At 37.4% G+C, this 23,151-nt stretch overlaps 1 protein-coding gene across 1 annotated transcript; it reads right to left on the bottom strand.

Moving 5' to 3' along the window:
* Nucleotides 1–3,518: 3,518 nt before the first annotated feature.
* ANXA1 (annexin A1) lies at nt 3,519–20,626 on the bottom strand. Its single transcript, XM_080820652.1, has 13 exons — nt 20,404–20,626; nt 13,539–13,618; nt 13,130–13,238; nt 12,514–12,608; nt 11,568–11,681; nt 11,057–11,147; nt 10,738–10,817; nt 10,492–10,548; nt 8,536–8,629; nt 7,572–7,667; nt 6,239–6,297; nt 4,749–4,871; nt 3,519–3,877 (listed from the first exon to the last, which is right to left on the bottom strand). The coding sequence occupies exons 2-13, from the start codon at nt 13,602–13,604 to the stop codon at nt 3,824–3,826; spliced, it is 1,038 nt and encodes a 345-aa protein (XP_080676778.1). The 5' UTR covers nt 13,605–13,618; nt 20,404–20,626; the 3' UTR covers nt 3,519–3,823.
* Between the last annotated feature and the right edge of the window lie 2,525 nt (nt 20,627–23,151).

The raw sequence follows: 23,151 nt of genomic DNA, 5'->3' as shown, positions 1-23,151 counted from the left end.
CACACGCACACACACACAAATATCACTGTAAGCAGAAGAAGACATTCTTATCTTTACTTATTATTGAAATAAATCTTTGTCAAAAAACATAGCTTCTGAAGTAGCTTCTCATTCAGTCTCACTCCTTCTTTGGCCTTTGTTCCCATAGATAACTTCAGTGAGAGGGATCTGGGGTCAGGAGATCTGTGCTCAAATTTACATTCATTCATTCACCTATTGTGTGAACTTGGGCAAGTCAGATGACCTTTGGGAACTTTTGATTTCTCATCCATAAAAAGCAGGTAACACCCGCCTCACAGATTTGCCTGAGGACTAAATAAAAGAAAATTAAACATCTAAAAATAGTTTTTAACAATGAAAGATTCTTGATAAACAAATTTATTCATTTAATCTTTCAACAAAATTAAATACCACTTGTTCTTCAGGCATTCCCCATTTTCTAGCTTTTCTCCCAATTCTGTTATGTATTTCCTATTTTGCTAAAATATTTAATATGTCTTTATTAATAATCATCATTACATTACACTGTCATCTTTTGCACAGTTCTTTGCCTCTGGACTTATTTTAAGTTTCAAAAGTTGAGAACTGGTTTTTCACAAACTTTGTTTTTTTAGGACACTTTCAGGTTTACAGCAGAATTGTGCAGAGTTCCAAATACCCTGTCTCTCTCTGTCTTAGTTTTCTTTATAACATCTTGTCTTGGCTCCTGCTAACTGTAGCTCATTGTTACAATTGATGAACCAATACTGATACATTGTTACTAGCTAAAATCCAGGGTTTAGTGGTCTGTGATATGTTGAACATTTCTGTAGGTTGTAAAGTTCTCTGGGTTTTGTCAGATGCATAATAGATCCACCATTACAGTATCATACAGAATACTTTAATTACCCTAAAAATGTCCGGTGATTTTCCTGTTCATCCCTTCCTTCCTCCCCTAATCCCTTATGCAACCACTCATCTTTTACTGTCCCTGTAGTTTTGCCTTTTTCATCACATTGTATAGATTGAGTCATATAGTGTGCAGCCTTTTCCAACTGGCTTCTTTCACTGAACAATATGTGCTTAAGATTCGTGCATGTCTTTTTCTCCATGTCTTGATGGTAATTTTTTTGATGGGTGACTAATATTTTGGTGTATGGATATACTACAGTTTTTATTTTAATCATTAGAAGATAGCTTGATTGCTTCCATGTTTCGGAAATTATGAGCAAAACTACTGTATTCATTTGTGTGCAAGTTCGTGTGTGGACATAAGTTTTCAACTCATTTGAGTAAATACCTAGCAGTGTCATTGCTGAACTTTACAGTAACACTGTCTTTTAATTTTGTAAGAAACTGCCAAACTCTCTTCCAAAATGGCTGTACTATTTTGCATTCCCATTAGCAATGAATGAGAGTTCCCACTGCTGCACATGGAATGGATTTTAGCTATTCTAATAGGTGTATACTAGTATCACATTGTTGTTTTAATTTGCAATTCCCTAATGATAGGTTAAGTATCATCGTATGACTATCTGCCATCTTTGTATCTTCTTTGAGGAGGTGCCTATTCAGATCTTTTGCTCATTTTAAAATTAGATTGTCTGTTTTCTTACTGTTAAGTTTTAAGAGTTCTTTGGAAATCAGTCCTCTATCAGATACCTGTTTTGCAAAGATTTTCTCCCAGTCCCGGGCTTGTCTTCTCATTCCCTTGGCAGTATCTTTTGCAGAGCAGTTCTCCGTTTTAATGAAACTGACCGTTCTTTTTTTTTCCCCTTGCGTGGATCATGGAGAGCTATATATTTTTATCTTCTAAGAATTATCCTTATATCACTACTTACTACTCTTCTATGCAATTGTGTATGCACTTACCTATCCTAGTGTATGGAATATAGTTAGGAGCCCCTCTATTAGTTTATGATAATACAATAGTTTAGCACTTTGGGAAAGTATTATCAGATGGGGTCCTAGTAGGAAACAGCTGGCACATCGAGCTGAGAGTTTTGATGAGAGTTTTAATTAAGGAGCTATTTTCAGAAGTGTGAGCAGATTAAAGGACCCCACATGGAATGTTACAGCACCCAGGAACAACAGCAGGAGTCCCCGGACCCTAGACGCAAGGAGAGGAAAGCGTTGAGAGCTGGAACCATTGACAAGAATTTGCAATTGTAGAACAAAAATGCTAATAAATCTGTGTAGAATCAGAGAGGGAGCAGAAAGAACACCTCCTCCTGATCTCCCATCTTCTACCACTAACTTCAGCCAGAAGTTGGAAGGCAAGAGAAACTGCATGATAAAGTCTTCAGAATCATCTTCTAGAGGAGAGCAGAAAGGAGCAGTCAATGGACAGGGGTGGAAAGGCAGGCAAAAAGATAGTAACTCACTTAGGCAGTTTCTCTCTAGTTAATTTGGAAGAGGAAGAGGTGTAGTTGCAGTCTTGGCTAGCAGAAATATTCATACCACCTTGACCCAATTTTTTAGAATAGTGCTAATAAAAATACCTTGATAATTTCATCCTGCCTCGATGTAGCAGCCCCAGGTTCCCTCTGATTTCCCACTCAGGTACTTCTCCAACCAAACAAGCACACAAAGGAGGTACCTTATGTAATAACAAAAGAACTAAAAAATTCAGAGGCTGTAATAATCAGCATATCTGCCAGCCTCGATTTGGCTGATATATTAGGACCCAAGTGATCATGATTGTTCACAGGAGCTTTGACCTAAGTTTCACACTTTACACAGAAATTACTTCAATATGGATCACAAACTTTGAATGTTAAATGGAAAACTATGAAACTGAGGAAAACAGTGGAGAAAATTCTCAGAGATTAAGGTATGTAAAAAGTCTATAAATGGGACACCAAAAGCACAATGAAAAAGAAAACTGAAATCTGAACCACAGTAAAATTGAAAGTGTTTGCTCTGAGAGAGACCTACTAAGACGAGCTGCAGACTAAGAGGAAACATTTGCGAACCATGTATTTGACAAAGGGCTACTATCTAGAGTATATAAAGAATTCTTAAAACTTAACAATAAAAAATAAATAGTATCAAATGCAAAATAGTGGCAATTTCAAATGCTGGCAAGGTTGTGGAGAAACTATACGTTTATATGGAAAAGTGAAGTGGTATAGCTACTCTGGAAATAGCTTGACAGTTTCTTTGAAAACTCAACATGCAACTACCATTTTTTAAAAAGAGAGAAATTTTCATTGCTCTTATCACTTTGTCTTCACACCGGTTTGTGAAACAGCAGAATGTTCGATTGTTAAAATGCCGATGCCATAAATCCATTATTACACAGGCATGCTCTCAATTATGTGCATCCAGATGATAAAATGTAAGGAGTTCATTTTCCAACTCTGTGAATATTTTTAAATTTCTTAGTAATTTTAGTATGCAAAATCTATTTCATTAAATCATTGTAATTTAGGATTTAAGCTCCTTTCCTTGATACAAAGTTAAACAACTGCCTTACACACACACACACACAAATACACACACACACAAATACACACACACATAAAGAACCAATGATTCACAATTGTCCTGCAAAATCATTTTATTTTCTACTTCACAAACATCTTTCTCAGGTAATGTTACTAGAACAACCTGTTTATGAGGTTTTTATAGCTTGGGATAAATATAGGTTTTAAAAAAAAAAAAAAACTTCTATTATATGGAGTTGTGATATAAAAATGATTTATAGGCTATATTTTTCAGAAAGCATTTAGCTAGACTGTAATCCCGCTGAGAAAACTTTCCTATTTAAGTCTATGATATGGAATGAAAAGATAGGATTAAAAGTCTTCTGATCAAGAAGCTTGCGATCATCAAAGGAATGTTAGTCTCCACAGAGAGCCACCAGGATTTTTTCGTAATCTCCCTTGGTTTCATCCTGTTGGTTAAGAAATAGAGTATACTTAATACCACCTGAAACCGTAATCAAATTAAGGTATTTTTAATTATAGAAGAATTATGTTTTTATAGATTAACAGGTATAGAACATATATCACAATACGCAAACTCCAGGATCTTTTATAATATCATTTAAGTAATACAATTAATATAGCAGATAACTGATATTTGTTAATCAATTATTATATAAAAAGCAATAGCTTTCAAGATTCAGATTATGTTGATATGTTGTATATTAGAGCCATTATTTTCCAGGTGTGAAATATCACACAGAATTGAGTGAGCTTAACACAGCATAATTTCATATCATAGTGAAGGCTATCTGACTCACTCACTGGGGAGAAAGTGATAAGTCTGTGATTTTCTCACCTTTCCTTGGTAGATTTAGTTATCCAGTGTAAGTGACAACTTAACTTGAAATAGTCATCTTTCAATCTTTTAATAAGTTTAAAAACCTTGACTTGTCTTTCTTTTTTTTTTAACATCATAATGAAAATTTAAACATGCATGTCTTAACACATTACATGTAACAAAGTTAAGGAAAACTTAGAAAATTAAATTTCTAATCTTTGATCGATATTCATTGCAAAATAAGTCACTATATCTCCCTACTAAAATATTTTGGTTGCTAAATTTATATATGGGAAACTAAGTATTTCCATGGCTACTGAAAAATCTGTGTAGTTTTTCACTGGTCCAATCAAAGTTCAATTTACTTATAAATTATGTATCCTAATATAACAAATTAATCTTACATATAAAATCTACAGATACGTCAGATTTTTCTCTTTGGAGAAGGTGCAAAAAGGACTGCCATTTGGGGAGGCAGCATTATGAAAATCACAACCTACCAGGATGGCTTGGCAGAGAGAGATGCCATACAGCTTCTGGTAGCACGCTTTGATATCATTCATGTCGATTTCAGAACGGGAAACCATGATTCTGATCAAGGTCTTATGACGAGTTCCAGAACCCTGTTTAAAAGCAAGCGATGGTATATGTCATATTCAGAGCATACTCTTAATGAAGCAGGGGCAGGTTTGAATGTGAAGCTCTTTTGTTCATTCATTAAAACACACACACACACACACACACACACGACACACACGACACATGTGGAAATAAAATAACAGGAAACCAACTGCCACATCAGCTGTATGTAAGAACTTTTACAACCTCCTCACTGTCTTCCATCATCCAGGTTTTCCTTGGTCTAAACTATTCAAAAATTACAAAAATTGTGAACCTCCTAAATTGCAAATCTGACCATTGAATCCATCTGTTTAAAACCCTCCATGGTCTTTGACTGGTTTTAGGCTGAAAAGGAATGATTTTATCTGGATTTATAATGCCTGCCTAATTCCACACCCTCTTCCACTCCGCACCAACGTTCTCATTACATTCATTATCTTGAAAGAGTCATGCTAACCCCTCCCCTGGACCAACTGGATCCCTCCAGCTCATCCACCCCTGCTCTCATCTGGCTAATTCCTATTCAAATATCAGGTCTTCGTTTAGCAGACAGCAAGTCTACATTGATTCCGCCTGCTCTTCTGTCATACTAGGTGTTCGTCCTTACCCACCTAGATAATTACCTGCCTAGACAGCAGGTCTGGGACTCCACTGCCTACCACATGGGGGCACCATGCCTATCATGTTATCATTTCAGAAGGATTCTTCCCATTAATTGAATGGTTTGCTCTCTCTCCCTCCCCCCGACTTTTTCTCTTGATACCTCCTTCTTTTGGAGTTGCAAAGGAAAAAAAAGACAACCTAATAACTTTTCACAATACCTGCATACAGGCAGCACCCTGATGCATGCTAGAGAATAAAGTTCAAGTGTAAAGTGGCTGAAGTGGGATTGCAAATCTATCTCAATAACACCTTCCGCTTCTGTATTAAAATGACATTTTAAAATCTTAGAATGAAATATGAATCTAGGGCATGGATGACAGGATAATAAAAGAGGCAAGTGAAACTTAGAAAGGAGGAAATTATAAAACCCACAACCTTAGCGGAAGTAGGTTACTAAAATCATGCAATCAAAGAAAAGGTACAGAACTTTCTCTGCTGACTCAGGTTTTATGCAAACACTGAGAAAACCACAAATTATTGACAGGCTCACCTGATTACCTTAGCTGTAAAAAAAATACAACAAATCTGACAGAATTTTATTCCAATAACTATGTGTATTGCCTCTTGCATTCCATGGAACAATGATTCTTTTTAATGGGAAGATATGAAAATACGTGTGGTTTACAAACAATACAAAGTTTTCTGTTTTTCTCTCCACAAACAATAATTTCACCCCTCAGCGAAGCATAAAAATAGAATGTTATACCTTCATGGCCTGATGAAGCTTCTCGGCGAAGAACATCGGTTTGCTTGTGGCACACTTCACTGCAAGACAAGCACACTTTAGTGGACACAGTCACCCCACGAGAAGAAAGACGCGTGTGAAAGTTTTACCAGCCAGGTTCCATTCTCTACTTCTCGAAGTTCCTCATCCCCCACTTAATAGGGGCTATTGGGCCTATAAAAAGCTTTCTCCTGATGGTGGTCTTTAGGAATCTTTTCCCTAACAACATCACTATCTCCTCTATCTTAAAATCCACTCAACGGCAACTTCCCTTGGAAATGGGGAAACCGGCAGGTGTTAAAAGTCATGTGGGCAGACAGTAAATACTTTCTTCATGTCATAACAAGAATTTTTATTAAAAGTGAAATAGGACTTGCCTTCACAACGTAAGGCAACTGCCAGCTAAAACACGAACAGGCAGCCATGAGTAATATTCTCTGGCTTGTTACTCAAAGTATGATCCATGGACCAAACATACTGATACAAACTGGGAGCTTGTTAGAAATGCAGACTCTGAAGGCCCCACTGGGGACCTGCTAAACTAGAATCTGCGTTTTCACAAGATTTCCAGGAGATTCATGTGCACTTTCCTGTTTGAGAAGCACTGCTTTAGAGCATAGGTTTCCAGGTCATCGAAAGAGCGTGGGACACCTGTAAAGCCTTTTTATTCTGAAGACCTACTGAGCTAATCCCTCTGATTTGTCCAAGATGACCCAAGCAGCAAGTGACAGACCAGGATTTGAATCTGCATTTATTTATTTCCAAACCCCATGTTCTTAATGACCATTCCAACTTTTCCCCGAGCCGTGCCCAGCCTGGTAGATCACTTGCCGTAAGTAAATGCTCAGAAAGTATTTCCCACTTGTCCACCTTTTTGAAAAATTATTATTTTATTATAATATTATAAATATTACATTACACATTCAAGTATATTAAACATTACTTTAATATAACATTTTAATGTAATTATTAAGAAGGCCATTATCTACCTTTAGCTTAATACTTATAGTCGTTATCTTCCACATTCCCTCTACATAAAACACAAGTTCATTATATCTTAGTTTTTTGCTTTTTCTAATTTTTAATTTTATTTTATTTATGTACTCATTTATTTTTAAGGAGGCTCCACGCCCAGCATAGAGCCCAACCTGGGGCTTGCACTCATGACCCTGAGACCAAGACCTGGGGTGAGATGAAGAGTCAGAAGCTTAACCAGCTGAGCCACCCAGGCACCCGTTGTTTTTGTTGTTGTTAATTGTGGGACGGCATTGACCGTTTCAAGTCAGAAAAGCCTTCCCCCTCCATGACTACATACCGATAGCGGTGAGGCATTTCTCAATGTCGCCTTTCATCTCCAGGTCCAGGACTTTGTTCATGTCGTGCTTACTGTACTTGCGGTACTTCTGGAACACTGAATATTACATTTAAACTAAGAGAGGTACAAAGCATCCTGTTCTTTAGCAAACTAGCAAAATCGGGGTAACTGACGCAAAGCATTCCTCTGGATGACTGAATTTCAAAATACGCATTGTAAAGCTAATCATTCAACTGGGCATATTTTGGATACTTCATCTCTCCTAGGAATGTAACTCATGTGGCCATTTTAGGTGCTCCTGTATATTTTGGGGAAGTTTTTGCAAGTGCTGACATTTATTAGAACTGGCATGTGACTGACAACCATGACACACACTACTTCAGAGCTAAATGCCATACCAAATGGATCTTCCCTTATATAACGATCTGTGCAGGAAATGTCTCTTATTTTTATCCTTAAAAATCAGTGTGCTATTATAAGATAATGAACTTCAAGTAATCACTAGGACATCCGCCTTTGCCTTGGCTTCCAAAAGGTTCAGAGCCAAATCTAGTGCTTGAGAGACAGAACTCTTGTTGCTTTTTGATTTGGGAGCATCTCTGTGCTTTCATTTATTATTATTTTTTTCACTTAGACCTGAGTTTAATGTTTTTCTTCATTGCAGTTTCATTCTGTTGTATGTGTATATTTGTCACACCTATTCAAATATTTGGAGGGAGCAGAAATAGCCAGGATAATTAAATAGTGTTCTGCCTGCCGAAGTCACAAAGCGTGTTTCAACTCTTATAAAATGGCAGCTATACAAAGTTGGACAAATGCACAAATAGCAGTAAAGGGTCAGGAGCACTACATCCACTTGGTATGAGTGACACTGATGAAGGCTTCTCTCTCTCCTTTCTTTTATTTGCCCTCAAAAAAACTGCATCTACTATAAACAGTTTTCAGGAATTTTTTTTTTTCTTACCTTGGCGAAGGTGGGGATAGGTTCTGGTGGTAAGGATGGTAATGAACACATTCACATCTGTCCCTTTTCTCCTTTCTCCTGCTTCATATAAAGCCTATCAAGAAATACAAACATAGGGGCACCTGAGTGGCTCAGTCGCTTGAGCGTCTGCCTTTGGCTCAGGTCATGAATCTAGGGTCCTGGGATCGATCGAGCCCTCCATCGATCCCCTGGCTCATAGGACTCCCTGCTCATCCAGCTCCCAGCCCATGGGCTGCTTCTCTCTCCCCCTCTGCCACTCCCTGTGCTTGTGCTTTCTTTCTCTCTCAAATAAATAAATAAATGAAATCTTAAAAAAGAAAAAAGAAACACAAACATAAACATCTGACTGTCTGCTGACTTGATATCTGCACAGGAATGTTAGATCTCTTCAAAGATTTTCTAGGCAGCTGCTTCATGTGTGTCTAGTTCAATGACAGTGGGCAATGCTAAGAATGCAGGTTCCTTAAAGATAGGGACCTTAGTTTGTTTTCAAGTATCTTCCACAGTATGTCTCAAGGTAACCCTGCAAACAGTAGAGACTGAACATATTTTTGCAGAATAAGTATTTGCTGTATTAACTTGCTTTCAGATGATGCTTTGTATCAAGACAACTCCATGGGACCCTCTAAAAAATTTTTTTTTTACTCTTAATTGTTCAAAGTAACTAATACATCAGTAATACAAACATAACCTAGATCTTGAATTTTGATATTAAAATTTCTGGATTCAGATTCTGACTCTGCAACTTAGTTGCTCTATACTCTTAGATAAATAATTTAACCTTATGAAACTGCAGACTTCCCTCTTTTGTAATTGGAAAAGATAATCCTCGCCTTATTATCACAAGCATGCTCTGTTAACTTTGAAATGTTAATTGCCGTCATCCTCCCGGGCCACACTAATCCATGCAGCTTCCATAAATATACATCTAGCAGCCCTGATAGTCTTAAGATGGAAAGCAAATTCAGAAATGTCACAGGCAAATACGAATCATTGTTTTTATTATGGGCAATTATTCAAATACTGACTTTTTTTTTTAATATGCTTACAAAATATCTATTAAAATGGCCCAACTTCTGATGGACATAAGGTATTTTGGACTTTTTAAGCAAACATCTGGAATGTATGCATTTATTCAACAGAAAGTTAATGAATGCCTTTTATGTGAAAGGTAGTGTACTGGCACTGTGAAGGGATATGGACACATGAGTTTCTATCCTACTGACTCATTGTGAGGAATTTATAGATACAGTACTATCCCAAGAGGAAAGCATATGCAAGTAATAGTTGGGTATTTTGTTTGTTTGCTTCTTTTTTTTTTAACCTTTAACAGAAAATCCGGGCCCTAAAATGGCACAATTTATCTAATATTGCCAACGGATTGGTGTATAAATAACCAACAACCTCACCAAATCTATGTGCGTCAGTATGCTTGAAAGTATATAAATACATTATTACAATTTTTATAATTATAGTATCTTTACTATAAAGTCTTTACAATATACACTGAACGTCTATAAACCAGTCCATTGTTCACTATTAAAAGAATGTTCGATGTGCTTGCCTACTCTTTCCACTTAACTTAAAAAATTATTCTTACCTTTCTTATACATGGTAAGATAAAAATTCAGAATTTTCTCAACAAAATGATTCTTACGAATGACAAATCAAATTCTCATTCTTTTCTTTCCATCACTGCCCACTTTGTGGACAATGAAATCTTTTAAAAACATAAAGACCACGTTTTTCTCTCTTGAGCTCTCCGAGCACAGGAAGGGTGTGCATCATTCAAGGGATAAACGCTAGGGGCCATCGGTCTACAGAGGACCTCAGATTTGCTTTCACGTAGAGGCATCAAGTGGTAACCCCAGCTAACTCAGGACCCATCCGACATAGGAAAGTTGACTCCAGGAGTATTTGCAAGCACTTGCTTACCCTAGCATCTGTATCAGCCAAGTCGTCATTCAAGCCAAAATCCTCAGATCGGTCACCCTGAAAAAAATCCCATTCTCTGGTAAGTTGTTTTCTAGCATGTAATCACATGACTTGCTTAATCCCCTTAAAATCAGATAAATAATATTTTTTGAGAAAAAGAGACTCAAGTGTTTATTTCGAGGGAGAGAGAATCTCATTTTACTCTTCATAAAGGAAGAGGTATGTCCTGACCCAGAGGAGGTATACCTTAGCCAGAGAAAGCAGAGCATTCCGATAATCTCCGGATGTGTCTGAGGTGATATCTTTAGCCAGATCTCTCTTCAGTTCTGAGAAATGAGAAGACCGTATTTTGCAGTAAACTAGAGATAAATCGGCACCCTAGCAACTTGCATGCTGTCCGGTAACAGTGTGCCTGTGCCAGACCCGTGCCCAATAATGAAGAAATATTATACACTGCAGAATCACCAAAGCCCCATCATTAACATCCACATTCAATTTTAAGAAATGCGTTATCAGATTCAGTTTCCAACTGAGGTAACTTGGACTGTTGGGCATTGAAATGTACCTTCTCTATAGACTCTGTTAATTTCTCTGATCTCTTTGTTAGTTCTTGATACCAAAATTTCATCCAGAGTGTCTTCATCAGTTCCAAGGCCCTGAATTTAAAAAGAAATGCAAGAAAAACTTTGTTCAAAAGCGGCTGCTAGGTTTTGGTCCCAGAATTCATTTGAACCTAGCATTTAGTAAATTTCCCACAGTATTTAGTAAAAATCCATAATATTTAACACTCACAAAAAACTCTCTTACATTGCTCTAAAAACAAAATGGGTTTAAAGCCATTACTTGGCACAAAGATACAAAAAGGGATGTATAGGATCCGTACAGTGACCGACAGCACGAGGAGAATGAAATTCATGCAGCTGCCGACATCAACGTGTCATTCATTCTACTCACTTATTTTATTCCTGCTGACTGGCACGCCAGCACTACGTATAAGGATATAACAAGACATAGAAGGAGACTTGACCTATCCATTCTGCCGAGGAAAGGAATTTTGCTTCAACCAGGTTATTTACCTTCATGGCAGCACGAAGTTCATCAGCATCAAACTGGGCTGGAGTTTTTAATAGCGCCAAAACAACTTCCTCCAGGTGACCAGAAAGGGCTTTCTTCAGAGCTTCATCCAGGGGCTAAAACGAAAAGATCAGAGTCAGGGCTTCTAATAAGGGACATGCTGGGTGATATAGCAATGTAGGGTTACCTAACCTTTAGGATAAGGATTTCTAAGATCAGCCATCTTTAAGAGGGCCTTTCATTCAGATACAAAATATGGTACTTAGAATGTTACCTTCATTTTTTTTAGATGTAGAGTGATTACAATGCAATGTACTGCCTTCATTGTTAACTTCAAAAGGATTTTTTTTAAAGGTTTCCCTTGATCTTTTACAGGCGGAGGAAATCACAAAGCTCAAAACATAGGGGTTTGTGTATGGATAGAAACAGAAGTAAGAATGCCTTAAAAATAATGCATTAGTGATTTTCCATACTTTGGAGTTTGCACTGCTCAAATAAGCTCACATTAGACATTGGCTTTAGATCATTTTCTAACTGCACTCCTTAAAAAAAAATGACCCATTTTTGGTATAAAAAATACAAAGCTTACTTTTAAAGTAGAATTATATGGATATACATTTAGACATGAAATTGCTGTTTTAAGTTTCAGCAAAAAACACATGTCAGTCCGAACATAGTCCTTATTGCCAACAGTACTCTCGATATTTGTTATATTCAAATTAAAGACTGGTTTCCATTAGAGAAGTCATCTACAAAGAACCAAGACAGCTAATGTCTGAAACCAGAAATTTTCTAGTATTGATTACAATCAAGTGGATAAATTCTGTAATCCTAGTCTTAGTTGTAAAGGGAACACAGTGTTAGAGACCGAAAAAACTTGCTTCAAAATTCATGCTTAGACATAAATGTAATTGAAATTGAATATCTAAGTTTCCCACTCCAACCTACCTTTCCTTTTTCCTGGAGATACGCTGCTTTGATCTGCTGACGCTGTGCATTGTTCCTCTTAGTTAGAATGTCAATGATGGTTGCTTCATCCACACCTGGAAATAAAAGGCCATGAAGCTTTAAAACCAATTTTCATCATCATCCATAACTGACATAAAATAATTAATTACTAAGATGGTCCAAATGAAGTTCTAGAAAACTAAGAAACACAAGTGACAGAAGCCTAGGACATAGAGGCAGTATTAAAGGAAGCATTTCAGATGGCACTCCAGCCATTTGAAGGAGAAAGAAAGAGGAAATTGTTCCTGGCCCTCTGTGTGGCACTGTTTGATCCCAATTGAAACCCTAAATGTGAGCAGAGTTGTTGATTTCCGCATTGAGTTTCTGCTAGCAGTGAGCTGGTAAAAATGTCAGTCGTTGTAACAGAGATTCTACTGATTTGACAAAAATTTCCTAAGTGCTGAGAAAAGAAATATATCTTTGTTTGACAAAGAAATCTTTTTTATCTTCAAAATGAAACATAATTTTTCCACCGCATATGTCCCTTTTTTGATAGCCATTCAAATGGCCATTGTGAAATGTCCAGGAGGGGACTGTTTGGGGAAGACATACTTACCTTTAACTGTTATCGCGTTATGCAAGGCAGCAACATCCGAAGATGGATTGAAGCTAGGATAGGGGCTCACTGCTGACCCAGGACCGCCTTTGGATCCTTTCACAGTTTTCTGTGGATGAGAGAGAAATGGAGTCATGTCCACTCACTCTCATTAGTGTCTATTCCGATCTTTAACAACGTTATTTTTTTTTAAAGATTTTATTTATTTATCTGACAGACAGAGATCAGAAGTACTCAGAGAGGCAGGCAGAGAGAGGGGAAGGGAAGCAGGCTCCCAGCTGAGCAGAGAGCCCGATGCGGGGCTCGAACCCAGGACTCTGGGATCATGACCTGAGCTGAAGACAGAGGCTTTAACCCACTGAGCCACCCAGGTGCCCTAACGACGTTATTTTACGGCCGCTTGACTTACAATGTATTCCTGCTCTTCATTTTCAATAAACCAGGCCTGTTTGAGGAATTCTGATACCATGGCCATTTTGAAAGAAGTATCTGGAAAGAAAGCAGGTAGATGCTATAACAAAACACAAACTTGCTATACATCTGTATCACCCTACTCTCTCACTTACACAAGATGCAGAGTAGCTTTGACCTTACTTATGGATTACTTTAGGAGCATAACAAAATGCTAGATGTAAGCTTTTTACAAGGAGAGTCTTACCCTGGAACAGAAACCCATAACCTCCACTCAGACACTGGGCTCTTTCTTGGCATATTCAGTCCTAACCTTTAGGGGTCATATGGTTCTAGAAGTAAACATAGAGGCTGAAGAGAAGGGTTCGTGATTTACTTCAGGGATCTAAATTTATAGACCATCCACCAAGCACTGAGGGTCCAGAAAATATTGAAACAGCATCCTTGTCTCAGCGAGTGTGTGCTTCCTGTGCGAAAAGACAAAAGCTAAGAGGCTGTGCTGGCTGATCTGAGCCTCTCTTGAAATGAGTCAAGATTAACCTGACAGAAAAGTTAAAGAGAACAAAACAGAGAGGAGGTTGTCATATTTGGGACACGGAAAGAAATCTACCAAAGCAAGAAATATTGACAGAAGCCCAATCAAAGAAGTCTAAATGTATCTCCAAAGCTTTAGGAAAACATGAATGGATTTCTAAAAAGACAGCAGCATGATTCCTTTTATATTTCAGAAAGATCACTTATCCTGTATCATAGAGAATGGCTAAGAGATGTGCAAGATGAAAGATTGGAGACTGCTTGTAGACCTTTAGAGAATCTGTGTAGGATTGGGGAGGGCTTAAAGAAAAGTAATGGCTAGAGAAAGAGCATAAAGTTTTACATTTATGAGGTAAAAACCATCTGTGGCAGTCTGCTGTCTGTCTCAAAATTCAGATTCAGACTCAAAATGTTAAAGAAGTTTGATAAAGATTCAGAAATACCATCTGAATATGGTATTTCTCCCTCAAATAATTCAGTTTCCTTTTCCATTCCTTGATATAAGATTATTTCAGTACTTGGAGTAATTGCTGTACTCACATTGCTTCCTAGTTGAGCCGTCCTAAATACTAGTTCATGTTTTTCCACCCAACACAAAAAAAAAACTCGGATTTTGTAACGGGTTCTTTGTTCTCACAGGAAGCACCAGGGTGAAGGCTGCAACATAGATGCCCCCTTTTGGCAAACTCTATCTTGAAATTTTTTGAATTGCTGTTATGGTTCAGCAGCATTTTTATTTAATCAATCATGTATATTTTTAAGATCTGAAGCGTGTTTGAAACCGAACGTGTTCCCTGTTTTATCCACAAAAGAAGCTACCAGTGATCCTTTTTGTCTGGGGATGTGTTTTTAGGAGTCCATGTTTAAGGTCGATGTATCTCTCCATACCCTTTTGTTTATCCCTCTGGAGACTATGACCATGAATACATCTGAAAAGAGTTTGGAAGGGTAATCTCAGTAGTTTTAAATTCTTGATATGAAGGTCAATGAATCATGAGGAGTAAGACTCATAACCTGATCCCTGAACAGCATGTTCAGACAAAGTATTTCAGCCACACCTGCTGAAAAATAACCTCAGTTTCAAGTAATGAGATGAAATACGCGAGGGAAATCATATCTAAGGCAGAAACTATCTCCACTTAATTATCAGGGGATTGTTCAAATTACTATTCTGTCATCTGTGAGAAGAACCAATATATTGTGCATTCATTTAAAGTAATCTCCTCCCCATCCCCCCGGCAACTGATAAATTTGAAGTTATTTCCTGAGGTAAAGTCATGATATACAATTTTGCACGAGGATTTAGTTCCCATTACAGTCGTAATCTGGTGCAATTGCTGTTGGCACGTGGAGTTTCATTTTCCAGTTATTTAGTTGGCACATCCAGAACGTCTAGCAATTTCTGGCAAGGTTTCTGGTAGTTGAAATTCCCATTTTTATAATCTCATCTATGCCCTTCATAAAGTAGAAGCCTCAAAATGAGTGATGTGATTGGTCACTTAGAAAAGTATTTTCCTATCAGCAAAATAAGCATTCCAGTATTTCCACTCTTTTCAATTAGAAAACCAAACAGAACAAAAACTTCAAAAGAGACCAGAGACTAAGAATACTGTCAAATATAATTTTAAAAATGAATCTCACAACTTCAAAATAATTTTTATGAAAACTTTCCTCTCCTTCATTTTTTCACTTCTAAAAAATGCTCACATAATGCATCAATTTCTTTACATAACACAGAACAACAAAAATAAGGGGACTGAATAATTTATATGACAGAATAGAGTCTACAGAGGAGACAGCTTCATAACATATCTTCTGAGTTCCTAGATCTTGTCGTCTGAAATAATTTGGATAGTCTAAAATCATGGCCTAGAGAAGAAAAGCAGTCTGAAGAGACGATCTCAGAAAGGCAATGAGAGGAAAACAGAATCTCAATCCAGGCAAATAATAGCTACTAGCTCTTAGCTTAAAAACACAGGAATAGTGGCAAGATATAAGAAACTGCCCCGAAGGAAAGAGATTTCATCATGTGCTAATAGTTAATTGCTTAATGTCAACTGCATATATTAGTAGAAATCTTTAACAGTTGCAACATAACCTTACAAATACCACAGAAGTATTTTGACCAAAAAAAAGGCAGAGAGTGGGACACCTTGGTGGCTTAAGCCTCCAACTCTTGATTTCTGCTTCTGTGGAGATCTCAGGGTTGGATGGAGCCCCCATCAGGCTCCACATTGGGTGTGGAACCTGCTAAAGATTCTCTCTCTCTCCCTTTGCCCCTCCTCCAGTCTGCCCCCATACACCTCTATTTCTCACCCCCCCCCCCTCAGGGCACACATTCCCTAAAAACAAAAAAATTTCTGGCCAAATTGAATTGCTAAACTATTCTGTCTCTTCAGTAATTACCCTCTGCATAAAAACCAGCATTAACCTATTCGATAATTGGAAGGTAACACTTGGCTTAACTATAGATAAATAATATATACAAAGATATTTTACAGACTGCTACATGTTATACAAATATCAGATACTATTACTGTTCAGAGAATAATTTGACCTAGAAAATAGAACTGTACAGTTCAAAAAAGAAACTAGATAATTCTATGAGTTCACAAAAGATTTTCTTTTTTCTGTTTTTTTTTTTTTAGTTGCAGTGTTTATAGTAGGTAATTAAGAGCTTATTTTATTAATATACCTTGGCTCCATGTATATATCTAATCTGGCTATTAATGAGCTCTGAAACCAAGTTTATCTCAGCTCTTAACAGCATCCAATTTGAAGATGAAATTGATCATTTACAGATAGGTTGACCTATATGGAAATTAATATTTCAGAGTTTCTTCTAATAAATGATGTGTTTGTGAACGTGCACTGACAACCGGTCTCATTTATCTGTGCATAAATGTGTAACTTTCTAGAAATGAGGGGTTTTTTTATATTTATGTTTCAGAAGAGAGATCTTCCTCATTCAGCAAGGAATTAAAAAGGGTAAATACACATAAAAATATATTAGGTAGCATGCAGGATCCATGCTTGCTAAACTAGAAGATAAAGGCATTCCAGAAATAGGCACATTAGTAATTGCACCAACTCAAAATCTGAGAAACTAAGGCTTGTATCAAAGTTAGTTTCCTGATTTTTTAAAAACTGCACTATTGTTGTGTCCTTATTTTTTAATATATACAGACAGAAGTCATTTAGAGGCATGGGGACATCATATCTGTCATGTTCTCTCAAACATTCCAGAAAAAAATGCAGTGAGAGGGTAGAAGGGGGAAGAGGATAAAACAAATGTGGCACATTAGCAACTGGGAGATCGGGGTATAAAGGATATGGTAATTCTGTGCAATATTCTTACAACTCTTCTGAGGATTATAATGATTACAAAAAGTGTTTGTTTGTTGTTGTTAATCACAATTTCTATCTCTGTTGGCCTCATGAAAGACCACTTCCAAGATCTGTGACAGAAGCTGAGTTTTGTGGCCTCTCATGCCTTCCTAGTACGATCTAGAATGATCAGTTATACAGCAACTAATCCTTGCATAGGACAACTCCCTTATTCTCATTTTCTACCTGGGAAAAATGGTATGATTTCCTGGCAGTGTTTTAGACGGAAGTGGCAAGCATTAAGTCATACATAAATCCATGCCTTCTGATTGCATATTCTTTTAAACTAATGACCAAAAGACAGTGGCAGCAATGTTATTTTTAAATAGCTCACACTTGAGAATCAAATTCATTAACAGTGAAACCATGAAGACTGGGACAGGGTTCGCCCTAGCCCTCGGGTGTTTATTTTTTCAATTATTTGACTTGTGCTCCATTTTTCCCTTGAACGTACATTTCACAAATCCTTTCCACACTTACCCGTGTGAGAGAAGGCAATTAGACTATACAACAGCATGATTAATGAAGAACCACTTTACAAAACGTAGTCTCATGAATGTTTTGCTTCTGGGTCTTTGGACAGGGTGTTTCCTTTATCTGGAATGCCATTTCTTCCTCCATATTCACTCTCCTATGCCAAATGGTTGCTTCTAAAAGGACTCAGCATAGATGTCCTCACATCCTCTGGAAATCTTTCCTTGGTTCAGCACCTAGCTGTTTGACCTTCTGTATTCTCCCAAGGCTTCTTCCTTTACTACGCCAGCCCCTACCATTCTGGATAATTACTTTCTATTGACCCATCTGCATTCCCCAGCAGCATTACCATGAGAGCAGAGCTAACCCACTATTCACTATGTTCCTCCAATCCCTGGATTTCACTATGGTAATAAGTGTTATTGAATGAATCAGCAGTGTACCAGTGCTAATTACTTAGGAAACATATCTATACATTTAATGCATGTTTCCCCATAACTAAAGGATATAAAAATAAGAATTGAGGAGTGCGGAACCCTACTTTGATTCTCTTTAATGGACTGCATGGCCTCGAGAAAACATTTAACTTTTCCAGGGGTCTTCATTTGTAAAAGTAAGCGTGTTGGAATAAACAGTATCTAACATGCTTGAGAGCTCTGAAGTGTCTACCTTAAATTTCACCTCAAGTGGATGGAGGTGGAGAAAATTAGCATAATTAAGCAAGACATTATATAAATCGTATCTGTTCTGATCTTTCAGATAAAATCTTATCCCATTTTAAAGAAAAATGAACTCATTTACTCTAAAAACCGCTTTGGGTTTAATCACGGAAAAATAATAGTTCCATTGGTTTAGCTGTTTTGCTCCAATTTCAAATAAAACTCTAGGGTCTAGAGAGGATTAAGAACAACCAACTCAGCAAACTAAGGTCATACACAGAAATGAACCTTTGCAGATCTTCTGATCGAGATGGCACTTAAGAAGCATGAAACTCTGAATAATGTTATTATGAACTGTTTTGTCCACATCAGTCTGGTGTTGGCTGGCTGCCTCCTGTGGTTGGGCCTGAGGCCAGGGTGGTAACGTAACTTCTGGAGAGGAGGCCCTTTCAGAATCAGGAAACCAGCCCTTCACCACATCTGAAATCATCTTACAAAGTGCCTTCTCTTCCAGCTACCAAAATAACATTCCGGGGTGCAGAGGAGAATGGTACTTTTTCAAAGTCCATGTGTAATTTTAGACATAAACAGGGCAAGAAAAAGCACACTTTTTTTTTCTTTTTTTTTTTTCAAAGATTTTATTTATTTGACAGAGATCACAAGTAGGCAGAGAGGCAGGCAGAGAGAGAGGAAGGGAAGCAGGCTCCCCGCTGAGCAGAGAGCCCGATGATACGGGGCTCGATCCCAGGACCCTGGGATCATGACCTGAGCCGAAGGCAGAGGCTTTAACCCACTGAGCCACCCAGGTGCCCCAAAAGCACACCTTTCTTAATCAAGCTAGCATTAAAAAGTGAGACATCAGGACATTTAATTTAACATTCGAAATGGGCTAAGAGAAAAAGTCTTGGAGGAACACTTGTAATGAACACTAGCTGGCTGTATTATGATTCAAATTCTCTCACTTCTGCAAATATATCCAACAGCAGTACAAACTCTGCTTTAGATCTGCTTTGTGCTTTTCTGGGGAGTTTTATGGCCATAAGTTCTCATTCACAATCTAGATGCTACTAAACAGAATAATTTTTGGAGGACCCAACTGGCATTCACAGGAAGAACTTAATCTGACACCACCCAGAAAATATTTCCCTTCCCCTTAGGTTTTCACAGCAGCACTGGAAAAGCCTGTCTGTGACACAGACTACAGGAATAAGAATGTGGCCACACCCTCTTTAAATGAAATGATTAATAAGCGGATCCTCTTATTTATTTATGCTGCAAGAATAAACCTAACGTAATTTCAAATGTTAATTACAAAGGGCATGATTATCACTATGAGGTCGGAGTCTGTTTGATTCTTACCAAAAAAGAAAATTAAGAAATCCTGCTATTTTGAAACAGTTTCCTGAAACCCACCTCTGGCACTTCTGCTCTTCTGTGCTAACTGCCCATAAGTATGCACCCTCCATCATGATTTCCATGTAAGACTCGCACAGCTCTTGGAAATGTATGACTCGCGGGAGGAAAACACATTCTTTCCACTCTTTTCCATGCTAACTCATCAACAATACAATAAGCCAGTATTAAGCAAACGGTCCGTATTTGTAAAACTGTATTTCTTAAGTAAAACGAAACATTACGATTTTGTGGTTTCCAAAATATAAATACCCAATGTGATTTTACAGAAAGACTTATCAAAACGTAACGAAATGCAGGCAGCCATAAACCCTGGAGAAGCAGTAACATGTAACATCAGGATGGAAAAAGTTTTCCAAACAATCAAAACTAAGTAAAAAGAAAACTAAGACTTACCCTTTTCCCCCAAGTTCTTCCAAAGCACTAGAGAGAGATTCGCCTGTGAACGTTTCCTACTAGAAGTGAAGCCTTGTGCTTCTGATTTTATGGAGTTTGAAAGGGGACCACACCTAGCAACCAGAAGTTAGTAATTGGTTGCCCTTTGTTTGAAATGCGTGGCTCAGCCTCCTCTGAAACAAAGTGAAACAAGTCTTGCAAAACTATTCACTAAACCAACTCCTAGCTGACAGCACAAAGGGGAAAAAAAAAAACAAAAACGGAAGGACAGATTTTTTTTTTCTCTTTCCTCTTTAGTTTGCATTACTTTTTCCAGAAAAAATAGAATGCAGTAGGTTTTCAAGAACACAGGACTGTCTACCCCAATCCTGTTACCAATGATTGGCGCCCTTCTTTAAACAGATTGTGAAATGAAAAATGTATAAACTTCAAAATAAACCCAAGAAACCCTTTCAGCTTGAATCTCCAGCTCCATCACTTATTACTATGTGACCTTGGGGACATAGTTAATTTCCCTTGAGCCTGTTTGCACTTTTTGTAAAATAGGGATAATATTATCCAGGCTGTCTAAAACGGTAGAATTCTTGTGACAATTGAGAAATAATATATTTTTTGTAAATTTTAACATCAAGCAGTGCTGATTACCTTTTATTTATATATTTTTTAAAAGACTTTATTTATTTATTTGACAGATCACAAGTAGGCAGAGAGGCAGGCAGAGAGAGAGGGGGAAGCAGGCTCCTGGCTGAGCAGGGAGCCTGATGCGGGGCTCGATGCGGGGCTCGATCCCAGGACCCCGGGATCACGACCTGAGCCGAAGGCAGAGGCTTTAACCCACTGAGCCACCCAGGCACCCCCATTTTATCTATATTTTACCAGCATTTTCCTGCCTTAAAATACAAGATTTCTTGGAGCATCTGGGTGGCTCAGTTGATTGAGCATCTAATTCTTTACCTCAGCTCAGTTCTTGATCTCAGGATTGTGAGTTTAAGCTCTCCATCGGGCTTCGCACTGGGCATGGAACCTACTTAAAAAAATAAAACAAAACAAAATTAAATTAAATTAAATAAATACTTCTTGTGCTTGCATATAGCTTGTAGAAATGTATAAAATAAACTAGAAATGTAAAAGAAATAAAGCTCCAGATCATCCCAAAATTGTCAACAAAATCAATGCTAGAAATATGACCATTATGACATTCAAAAAAGGTATTGGCCTTCGAAGAAGGCCTATTTACAGAAATTTCTTTATATAGAATGAGTGTTACAGATAGACATGCATACATCCTTGACCTTCTAGAGTAGTGGAACATAAGCCAGAGCGCTAGAACGGTAAAGTGAAAGGATTAATGAAACTATTACAAAACAGGTGCCTTAAGAAATTTCCCACTTGACAGAAGGAAAGGAAATTTGTTTTGCTAGCCTCAATGGTGATTCCGTTTTATTCTTCACAAAACCTAACAAAATTTTATGTATTTCCACTGAACTAGGTAGAGGCATAAACTCTCTCATAGTGTGCGGTTCAGTTTATGGGACATTTTAGTGGTTTGTTCTTTTCCCTCTTTTCCTCATAGACGTTTCAGGTAATTTATATATGTATATGTTACTATATGTGTGAGTGTGTGTGTGTGTGTGTGTGTGTGTGTGTGTAAGCTTTACAAAAATCAATGAAAATGCTTTCTTAATATTGTCAGTTTTTTAAATTTTCAATGCTAATTGCAATGAAGTCAACATATCCTGACGTAGGATGATCAGCTAATCTAAATATTTGAGAAAATGCCAATTTATATCTTCGGCACCGACCATAAGTATGTGTTGAATGAATTAATTAGCTACTACCTAATTAATTGTTTCATATTATTGCGTTACATTTTGACAGATACAGACCAGCTTTCTAATAATACATTTATTTAGTCAGGTGCCAAGGGAAAAAGATAATTAATGAAATTTGTTTATGTATATTTGTAGTCCTAACTCTGGTAATGGAAGAGTTGGACCATTTCTGCACAGAGATATTCTTGTGAAACGAAGAAAAAAGTCCATGTGCCTTTTATAAAATACAACAACATAAGAGGAACATATAAGAGGTTCATTTTGTTTTGTTTTTGTGGTTACCAGTTGCATAAGTCCAGAGGAATTGCTTTATCTCCCTGGATTTGTTAGGTACTGGCTGACCTTTATAGCAACAATAAATGTGGCCCTTGTGGAAGAATTGAGAACAAAAATTTAAAATAATTTTTTTTTCAAAGTTAACTTTCAGCTCTAACTCTAAAAGCAAGTGAAATTCCCGAATATAAAAAGTAAAGAAAGTCACTAATCATATGGGAATATTGATGTTAGTAATCTGTTGGAAACTTCCCCCACCCACACAATCGAGTGGATTTGTGGAAATAAAAGAAAGCATAGCATATGTTATCATTAACAGCTGAGGGATAATCAGGAGTTAAATGTTTTATGTATTTGGAATGCCACATACTGCAACCTTGGCGACATGACTCATTACTCTTGCTGCTTTTATAAGATGAGTCATCAGCTCCAGTTACTTTACTGAGAGAGACACCAAAAAGTAAAGGAAGAGAAGAAAAGAGAAAAAAAGATCGTTAAAAGCAACAACTATGTGTTACATTTTCACAGCCTATTTATTTCTACACCTTGAGTGTAGGCCTGATAGGGAAGAGGAAGCAAAACAATGAGACAACATACAGTGTCTCTCACACACATTATGTGTTAACAGAGCAAAAGTATATGC

The sequence above is a fragment of the Martes martes genome (genome assembly GCF_963455335.1).
Source record: "Martes martes genome assembly, chromosome: 12".
Taxonomy (NCBI): Eukaryota; Metazoa; Chordata; class Mammalia; order Carnivora; family Mustelidae; genus Martes; species Martes martes.
This window is presented reverse-complemented; position numbering and strand designations above follow the sequence as displayed.

Excerpts from the sequence above, each read along its gene's own strand:
- ANXA1 (XM_080820652.1), bottom strand. The coding sequence starts at position 13,604 with ATGGCCATGGTATCAGAATTCCTCAAACAGGCCTGGTTTATTGAAAAT. Across the intron at positions 10,549-10,737 it reads CTCTGCTTTCTCTGGCTAAG|GGTGACCGATCTGAGGATTT; the intron begins GTATACCTCCTC and ends GATTTTTTTCAG. Across the intron at positions 6,298-7,571 it reads GAAATGCCTCACCGCTATCG|TGAAGTGTGCCACAAGCAAA; the intron begins GTATGTAGTCAT and ends CTTGTCTTGCAG.